The following is a 10,634-nucleotide window of genomic DNA, read 5'->3' as shown; positions in this document are numbered from 1 at the left end:
TATTTCACTCCATACAACAGTAGTAATGTGACATGCATCAGATCTATGCAAAAGAAGGAGACTAGGAGGGAGGAGTCGACTTCTGGCTATTGGAGGACAGTCATTGCTGATTTTTGTATCGATGTTGTCACAATAGGCCTACTAAGATCATATTCCGTATGAGTAGCCCATTAGCCAGAAGGTCGATATTAGCCAACATTATAGGCTCTGGAATTTCATACGCCATTGTGAAGGTAATGTAATCCTGTCCGGGTTCCAAGATTTAAACCGGTTTGACTACACCGAGGAAATAGACCGTTGATGTCCTCAACACCATGCATCTTTATCATGATTAAACCGTTTATTACTGTAGGCCCGACTGCCATTTCCCAAGCTTCCAAATGTACGTTTTTCAACGCTATTTTTTTTCATTGGGTCAAACGTTTTTCAGCGCAAATGACTACAGGTAAATATGCCCTTTAAACTAATCAATTTACCAATAATGGTAAATTGATATGATCATTGTGCGAATGGTCAGTGTTTGTTTCAGGGGGTAGAGTTTTGAAACGTCACCATGGGCTGTGTCCTACATATCCGACGATCATAGACTTAATTTTCGTAAGGGATATAATGCATAATTGTTTTGATATTCAAATGAGTCAAGACTAAGCAAGTCGAATTAGAAAGACAAAAAGGTTAACCAGAATGTTGTTTTGTATTAAGTTTGGCACTGTATTGGAGAACTGTGTTAATTCCAACAACTTTATAACCGTTTCTAAAAGCTGCCGTTGGTAGGTCAATGGAAGATAGGCGCTTTGTGTGTCCTGGGAGGAAGGATAATATTACTGTTAGAGGCTGCAATCTAATAACATATAATTGTATCGAATTCAATGAAATGGAATTTAATCGAATCGGATCGTGACCTACTTTATTTGTACATCTGTTATAACGGAAATTGATTTTTTTTTCTTTGCACACACAAACATGAATACTGGTTGTTGGAGCCTACTCATTTCACTCATCTATAGCAACAGAGAGAGGGGGAAGAGTTTGTGAGCACATAGCACAATAACAATTCATAACAGGAAACAAAACAGAGATGGGTAGGGAAATCACATGATACCTTTCAAATTGCAATAGATACCCATGTCACCATACTGTATCTGTTCGTGGTACTGAGAAATACAAGCCACGCAGATCAACGCAGATTATAGTATATCAATGGAAACACCCACGCTTTACCTGTGCAAGATGTAATGTTGACGTTATACTATCAAGATGGTGAAATGTATTGTGTTGAACATGTAGGTAAGCTGCATATAAACTTTGGACAATCACTCACTCCTGCGTGGCTCTGTGACATGATGAATTGAAGGGGATAGTGATCTCTGCCATTATGGTTCACATGTTATAATTACATATATTCATATACTAACTGGACTGGGACAGCAAAACGGCCCGACGGGAGGACAGGGAGGGAGTAGAGGGCCACAACGTTCATTTTGGGCTCACAGCCCACAGATTTACCGGCCCATCCACCGGCCCCGCAGCCCACAGATCGTCCGGCACAGGGAATTCTCCGGGTGCTCCAGATGGCCAGTCCGCTACTGCTCGTAGGCCTGTTTAAACCGCTGACTGTTATTATCTTGATCAGCCCAACATGCTTCTTGACTACAGTCATGAGAAAAAATTAGGACACCCTATGAAAACCTTTGTCTTCTTCAACATATTCAAACATATGGACATTTGATATTCATTTGAACAATATTGAAAAATTGAGGTAATATAACTAAACAAATACAACTGAAACAAATTATTTAAAAAATTATTGGTAAAATGTAATTAATAGAAATGCAATCTTCTTGTGAGGAAAAAGTTAGGACACCCCTACATTTAGTTCCACTTAAAATGCCTAAAATTATAATAAAGAGCACCACATCAGGTGCAAATGATTAGAACATCGTTACAGAGGATTTTGGAGGAGCCTGTCCTATTTAAACCTCAGATATTTAGTTTGGTTTGCTCTTGATTGTTGAAGTGAGTTGCATCACCATGGCGAGATCAAAAGAGCTCTCTGAGGCCTTCAGAAGAAAAATTGTAGATGCATATGAGTCTGGGAAGGGATATAAAAAGATCTCCAAACTATTCGAAATTGGCCATTCCACTGTCCGGAAAATAATTTACAAGTGGAGAACATTTAAAACCACCACCAACATGGCCAGGTCAGGCCGCCCAAGCAAGTTCAGCCTAAGAGCTGACCGAAAGATGCTTAAAGAAGTCTCCAACAATCCCAGAATGTCATCACGAGACCTACAGGTATCTCTTGCCACAATTGATGTCAAAGTACATGCATCCACCATAAGAAAGAGACTGAACAAGTTTGCATTACATGGGAGGTGTGCAAGGAGGAAACCCCTGCTGTCAAAAAAAACCATCAGGGCAAGACTAAAGTTTGCCAGAGAACACCTAGAGAAAGACCAGAACTTCTGGAACAATGTGCTTTGGACAGATGAATCCAAAGTTGAACTATTTGGGCACAGTAAGAGTAGACATGTTTGGCGCAAAACCAAGACAGCATTTGAGAACAAGAACCTCATACCAACTGTGAAGCATGGGGGTGGAAATGTCATGGTTTGGGGCTGCTTTTCTGCAGCAGGGCCTGGTCAGCTCACCATCATAGAATCCACTATGAATTTTGTATTGTATCAGAGGGTGCTTGAGGAAAATGTGAGACCATCTGTTCGAAAGTTGAAGCTGAAGCAGATGTGGACCATGCAACATGACAATGACCCAAAACATTCCAGTAAATCTACCAAGGAATGGACTCAAGAAAAATAAATTGAGATTTCTGGAATGGTCAAGTCAAAGCCCAGATCTTAATCTTATTGAGATGCTGTGGATTGATTTGAAACTGGCTGTGCATGCAAGACACCCCTCGAACATCACACAGCTGAAAGAATTCTGCAAGGAGGAGTGGGAAAAACTTTCTCCCAATTGATGTCAGAGACCTGTAGACAGTTATAAGAAACGTCTAATTGAGGTTATTTCAGCCAAGGGGGGCAATACTAGCTATTAGGGCATAGGGTGTCCTAACTTTTTCCTCAGTAGGAATTGGCATTATTGTTAATTTTTCGTTAAATAAATGATTACAAAGTTACATTTTCATAGTTTTTTGTTCAATTACATCCCCTTTATCTATAGACATTGTTAGAAAGAAGATAACATATTGATATGTCCATATTTTTAAGAGAATAACTTAATATTTTGGGGGGTGTCCTAACTTTTTCTCATGACTGTATCTACTGGTAGTCTACTCATCATAGTAGTGCCAACATATAATCTCTGCAAAAATACATATTTGTTTCTCTCTCAACTCAATATAGTGCTCATAAAAAGACAGACAGGTATAATACGTCCTCGTTCAAGGGTTCGAAGCTTATCCAAAACGACTCTCGTTTGAGTAGGGCCTGCTTGAGGTCGCCTCCGCGTCGGAAATCCTACACGCGAGTCTCACGGACGTGGATTAGGCCATTGATGATACCATATATCGACGGACTGGACTATATAAAACTATATAGACTTCTTTGAAAAAAAACGGTTAGCCTATCTATACACTACAGATCCCAACCAGTGACTTTTTCAAACCAACTGCATGACTTCAGAAAGTAGCCCATAGGATTTTACTTGGATAATTAAAACAAACAGCAAAGTAGTCCTAGTAAAGTGTGTAAAGGAGTTTCTGTTACCCAAATAACTTTCAATTGGTACAATCCTTGGACAAAAGTTAACTTTAAATCTATGACCAAACCTAGGCATACACAGTATGTGGGTTTGTGGTAAAGGCAATGATTTGTTTGTATATATTGTTTATTATTAGTGAAATGTATTTGTGTTAGAACTATTTTATCATTGCATAATCCTGGGACAGACAAGTCGAGTTCCCCTCCAGGTTTGCACACATGGCATATCGAACACTTTGATATCAATGTTAGGCTACAACATGCAGCGCCATACCAAATGTTTTATTCATTTATTATTATTATTATTATTATTATTATTATTATTATCATTATTATTATTATTATTATTAAAGAACAATATACGATTTACAAATCAGGGAGTATTCGAATTTCCTTTTTCAGCGTGTTATTGAAATATGCCTAGTCCTCGTTTTCCTGCGCATTAATCAATGGCAAAAAAATGTTTTCGTAACGGCGACATCAACATTGGACAACATAGGCTACACTCTAAAAACTGTTGGGTTAAAAATAACGCAATGCATAACGTAAGCTGGTTAAATATTGGACAGAACAAACGCTGGGTTGAATCTACCCAGTGTATTCGGTTACCTGATTAACCCAATTGTTTGGGTTGCCTAGACTACCAAAAAATTGGTTAATTTGACCCAGCTAGTAGGTTGTTTCTTACGTTCATGCTGTTTTCCCATTTGTATATCTGAAACTGCTCATTCAGTCTTTAAATCAGCACAACTAGGCCTGCATTACCAATAAAAATAGTAAGGTAATAACTTAACAGTTAACACATTGCATTACATAGGCCTAATATATAAGTACATTAGGGCTAAATAAGACCAATAATGACAAAGTGTTGATTAAGTACACAAACTTTTATTTCAGTCTTTTGGTCAACTTCAAAAATCAACAATTTACATTTTCAATAAATAAATAGGCTACATTCTGACATTATACATTTATATTCAAAAGAAAAAAACAGAAACATGTAAAAACAAATCTTATCATCATTGAAATTAATCCTTGTAACAGGCAGACAAAAACATGCCTCAGTCCATACTCAAATGTACAAAAAGAAGAAACAAAGGAATAAACTAATTATGCACCTGTTGCTCAGGAGCATAGATGGATGCTCTCAAACATCAAGACGAAAGGTGCTCCTGTGCTCAATCAATTAGTTACAATCGATAACAATGGGCCAAAGTAGAATAATGTGCTCTCTTTATTTGAATAAAATAGAATAATTATCGGCGACGTCTCAGGTGCATGCTCAATAATATGATAAGATGTAGCCTAGGATTGGATTTAATTGGATTTATTTATACATTGTTTTCCCTAATATATAACCCGACCCAAACGGGGTCAACCAGTTATGAGTCAACCCACGCATGACTAGGCATATACACGTGGTCCTCCAAAGCAGTTTCATGATGACTGATTCCGATTATTGTTGATACCATGAATATTAGTGTTATATTACTAAATTTTTGCCATTATGATTGTCAATTATGTTATACCCTTGTACCACATTTTCTTTTACAATATTATAACAGTGATTTAGTTTGTTCTATGCATTTTAGATCGCCTGTATGAATATAATTATGTATTCAAAATATGCATATTTTCTATTTATTAATCTGTAAAACGTTGCTGATGCTTGCAGATAACATATAATTGATTGCATCCGTAATCTTATGTCATTCAAGTCAAACATTTTGATCACTTTTGGTGTTAAATTGACAGATTGCGATAACATAATTTATCTTCAGAATTATATATTCACGTTAAAATATTCTTAAAAATGCTTGAAAACGCTTGGAATACAAATGTGTCATGTTAGTAAGCCACCATCAATGACGTGTTGCCTAAGATACCTCATAAAACCACATGCTACAAAGGGCTGAATGCAAAATACCCCCCTAAAATGAAACAGTCTGGTCCGGACTGTATTTGAATGTCATACAACATCTTTTTTTCTTTTGCCTCTATACTCCAAAGGTTTGTATTTGAATCAGACACTCACTATGAGGTGAAATTAGAGATTTTCAGCTTTTATTTAAGGGGTTCTTAGACATAATCCCCCTATTTTAGCCCTCCCTGGTTGCTATGGCATTACGTTTTGGGTCATTGTCCCGCTGTGATGAAGCGCCGTCCAATGAGTTTGGAGGCATTTGTGTCCAATATTTTCATGAATACCATCAAATAAAAGCTGAGAATCTCCACTTTAACCTCATAGTAATTGTTTGGAGTGTAGAGCCAGAAGAAGAAAAAATGCTTCACTGTCCCATTATTTATGCAGTATGTAATATGTCACAAACACCTCTATTATAAAATCTGTATTTGTATTTCTTATTTGAATAAATGATGTGTCATTATTTTATTCACAGTTGCTGAAAATCTCCTCAGATGAAATCCAGCCAGTGCCCGGCTACCCTAAAGTAAAACATATTTACAAAATGCTTTTCTTCAACAACAGAAAAAGGAAGGTTCTCATACTTCTACTTTGTACTACCACTTTCATTGCGTTGTTTTTTTTGCGTGGTCAGACATCTTCCAAGACATTGTTTACATATGCCCATGGCCTGCTGGACAAGATGTCCCTCCAGTCCATTCCTTCTTGTGCCTGTCACAAATGCATGACAGAGCCAGAGGATGATCCCTGGTTTGTGAAGCGTCTCAAACAATCTCTTAATCCATTTCTGACAAGAGCAAACAAGGAACTTCCTGGGGATACCATCCAGTGGTGGAAGGTAAATGCTTTCTGTGTTATTGAAGATTAGTTCCCCACAATCCAACTGTCAACATTGTCACTGCACTTAACTTTTTTACTTCACTTTAATTGTTTTGGTCATTGGGTTATCAATAGGAGCAGAACTTATATGTGAGGTAGATATAATTAGATATTATTAGGGATTCTGCTCATGTATGGTCTGCCTGTCATCATCAGAGGTTGCAGAATGATAATGGAAACCTCAGCAAAGCGGTGGAGGAGCTATTTCAGGTCATCCCTGGCAAGGAGCTGTACTTGGATGCAGGACCTGAACGCTGCAGGACCTGTGCTGTGGTGGGGAACTCTGGGAATCTCAAGGGGTCCCACTACGGAGCCCACATTGACCTTAATGATGTCATAATAAGGTACTGATAGGTGTGGTGCATCAGTCTGTTTGCCAGGGAGGTTATATAGGCACACACATCTTAAACCATTCGTTAACGAGGCTTCATTCGCAACAGGTGTGCGACAAAGCCTCGCTTCCGCACCTTGGCCACGGTCCTGTAGCACCCTCTACAGGCCGAATGCTGCATGTCTATAATTAGCAAAATTATTTAGTTAATGACAACTGTTTTTAAGAACCTGTAATAATGCTGAAGGATGAAAAAATATGTTTTACCACAATATCTTTTGACTTCATATTTTGACCCCCAGTCACAATAGAGGGTAAACTTCTCCCTATCAACCAGAATAAACAAGGCATCTACCAAAGGCTATGAAGAGGATGTGGGGACCAGAACCACTCATCACGTCATGTACCCAGAGAGTGCTGTGGACCTGGACAACACCACTCATCTGATTTTGTTCCCTTTCAAGACTCTGGATCTCCAGTGGCTCCTCTGTGCCTTAACCACAGGCTCTACCGTCAAGCAGTGAGTGTCCATGGACTTCTAACTTTCTCTGACTAGTTCAGAAGTTAATCTACTGATAGCCTACTGTTAATTACACGTTTTAAAGATCATTGAGTGCTCTTTTAGAACATTATCACATGTATTTTGACACTAAAAGCCATGATTACAAAAAGGACATGATAACATCAAAATGATCAACACATGTCTTTTTACCTTATTCAACAGCACATATGCACCAATTAAAGAAAGGATCAAAGCCAACAAGGACTTGGTGAGTCAATTAGAAACATGAGCATGGGTGTTATGGTTTCTAGAGAGTTGAAGATGCCAGGTGGTCTCCTCTTAATTAAAGGAGGTGGTAAATTCTAAGTTGGATCAAATAAGGTCTTAGGTTGAGTTTAAATTTATTTTGCTAATGAAAATGAATTACAATACTTGAACCCCAGAGTGGGAACAGTGATGCCCTACAACGCTACCTTCTCCCTGACAAAATACCAACTGGACCAAATATGTTCTCCATTTTGATGCATCATCATGTGTCCACCATTCTCATGTTGTGCACACAGGATTTAGGATGTATATAGCTTCTGTGGCATAACTACACTGATTGAGATAACTATGTAATTTATGATTCATGCAGGTAATGGTCCTGCATCCTACTTTCATGAAATATGTTCATGATATTTGGCTTGAAAAACATGGCCAATATCCATCCACTGGATTCATGGCTCTGATATATGCCATACACATATGTGATGAGGTGAGCCTTCCTTTCCATAACACTAACAATGTTCTGCCAGTCATTTTGACATGTACAGCTCAGCTCACTAAGGTAACTTGTGTACAACCTGCACTGGGAATAGAACAACACTGACACCAAGAGGCAGGAAATCACTGACTAATGATATACAGTGGGGGAAATAATTATTTGATCCCCTGCTGATTTTGTTAGTTTGCCTGATTACAAAGAAATGAGCGGTCTATAATTTTTATGGTACTTTTATTTTAACAAATAGAGACAGAATATCAAAAAAAAAAAGTCCAGAAAAACATATTATATAAAGTTATAAATGAATTTGCATTTGATCAAAGGAAATAAGTATTTGATCCCCAAGCAAAACATGACTTAGTACTTGGTGGAGAAACCCTTGTTGGCAAGCACAGAAGTCAGACGTTTCTTGTAGTTGGTCACCAGGTTTGCACACATCTCAGGAGGGATTTTGGTCCACTCCTCTTTACAGATCCTCTCCAAATCCTGAAGGTTTCAAGGCTTTTGCTTGGCAACTCGAAGCTTCAGCTCCCTCCACAAATTTTCGATAGGATTAAGGTCTGGAGACTAGCTAGGCCACTCCATGACCTTAGTGTGCTTCTTCTTGAGCCACTCCTTTGTTGCCTTGGCCGTATGTTTTGGGTCATTGTCATGCAGGAAGACCCATCCACGACTCATCCTCAGTGCTCTGGCTGAGGGAAGGAGGTTCTCGTCCAAGATCTTACGGTACATGGCCCCGTCCATTGGCCCCTCAATGCAGTGAAGTCGTCCTGTACCCTTAGCAGAGAAACAACCCCAAAGCATAATGTTTCCACCTCCGTGTTTGACGGTGGGGATGGTGTTCTTGGGATTGTAGCATTCAGCATTTCTCTCCCTCCAAACACGAAGAGTCGAATTTATGCCAAAGAGTTCAATTTTGGTCTCATCTGACCACATCACCTTCTCCCAAGCCTTCTCTGAATCATTTAAGTGTTCATTGGCAAACTTCAGATGGGCCTGTACATGTGCCTTCTTGAGCAGGGGGACCTTGCGGGCACTGCAGGATTTCAATCCGTTACGGTATAGTGTGTTACCAATGGTTTTCTTGGTGACTGTGGTCCCAGCTGCCTTAATATCATTACCAAGCTCCTCCCGTGTAGTTCTGGGCTGATCCCTCACCCTTCTCATGATCATCCTTACCCCACGAGGCGAGATCTTGCATGGATCTCCAGGCCGAGGGCGATTGATTCTTATTTTGTATTTCTTCCATTTTCTAATAATTGCACCAACAGTTGTCTCCTTCTCACCAAGCTTCTTGCTGATGGTCTTGTAGCCCATTCCAGCCTTGTGCAGGTCTACAACTCTTACCCTGATGTCCTTTGAATGTTCTTTGGTCTTGCCCATGGTGGTGGAGAGGTTGGAATGGAAGAGATTGATTCTATTGACAGGTGTCTTTTATACCCATAACAAGCAGAGATTAGGAGTACTTTCTTAAAGTGACAGGAGTAATCTGTGTGCCTCATGGGCATATAACCGGTCTGTATGAGCCAGAATTCTTGCTGGTTTGTAGGGGATCAAATACTTATTTCCTTCGATCAAATGCAAATCAATTTATAACTTTATATAATGTGTTTTTTCTGGACTTCTTTGTTGATATTCTGTCTCTATTTGTTCAAATAAAAGTACCATAAAAATTATAGACCGCTCATTTCTTTGTAATCAGGCAAACTAACAAAATCAGCAGGGGATCAAATAATTATTTCCCCCACAGTACATCATCCATAGAGATATACAACTCAAGATGGCACCGGTTATCTTTCCCATTTACTACATTTGTGACATCATGAGGGGTGCCATGTAGTCAACTTGGGTGGGACTTCCTATGAGCTGGGAAGGAATCAGCCAATTGGATCAACACATGGTCTTCTTCTTCAATAGGTTTATTTATAGATTATAAATGGCTTTCATGTATAGGATGCCATCTAATGGTGCCAATAAATCACAGACCTGAGACACTGGAGCTGAGTTGAACAAACCCACTAGCACAGTAGGTGGTAGTGAATCACCAACATTTGACACTCAAATCACAGATTAAGTTGACGACATGGCACTCCCCATATCATCACAGTCCATTTAGGGGAGTGCGCCTTCTAGTGTTTATATCTTTATAGTATCATCACACAGTGCTAGCATGTTGGTGTTGCCCATGGCAATAGAAATAGAGATCAGTATGAAGCCCTTGTTTTTTCTTTTCAGGTGAATGTTTATGGATTTGGGGCAGACAGATATGGAAACTGGCATCACTACTGGGAACCAAAACCAACCAACCTTTTAGATTTCAGTTCATCGCATAGTAGAAATCATGAATATAGCATCACTATGCAGCTCTTTGAAAGACAAAAAATCAAGTTATTCAAAGGAAACAATGGAGACTAATCTATATGTACTAAGGCTGCCAGTTGATTATAAACATTTGTTGATTAATCTTTTCCTATTAGCTGATTAACCAATTAATCTAATGTGGAAATATACTG

At 38.9% G+C, this 10,634-nt stretch overlaps 1 protein-coding gene across 1 annotated transcript; it reads left to right on the top strand.

Annotated features, from left to right (window-relative positions):
* Positions 1 to 400: 400 nt before the first annotated feature.
* Positions 401 to 10,551, top strand: LOC310809675 (CMP-N-acetylneuraminate-beta-galactosamide-alpha-2,3-sialyltransferase 1-like). Its single transcript, XM_083677072.1, has 7 exons — positions 401 to 445; positions 6,119 to 6,481; positions 6,679 to 6,866; positions 7,191 to 7,373; positions 7,578 to 7,623; positions 7,993 to 8,112; positions 10,357 to 10,551. Exons 2-7 carry the CDS (start codon positions 6,188 to 6,190, stop codon positions 10,534 to 10,536), a joined length of 1,011 nt encoding a protein of 336 aa, XP_083533198.1. The 5' UTR covers positions 401 to 445; positions 6,119 to 6,187; the 3' UTR covers positions 10,537 to 10,551.
* The last annotated feature ends 83 nt before the right edge of the window (positions 10,552 to 10,634 follow it).

This window comes from Argentina silus (assembly GCF_951799395.1).
Source record: "Argentina silus genome assembly, chromosome: 9".
Classification (NCBI taxonomy): domain Eukaryota; kingdom Metazoa; phylum Chordata; class Actinopteri; order Argentiniformes; family Argentinidae; genus Argentina; species Argentina silus.
Note: the sequence above shows the minus strand (reverse complement) of the source record. Positions and strands in the feature narration are given on the sequence as shown.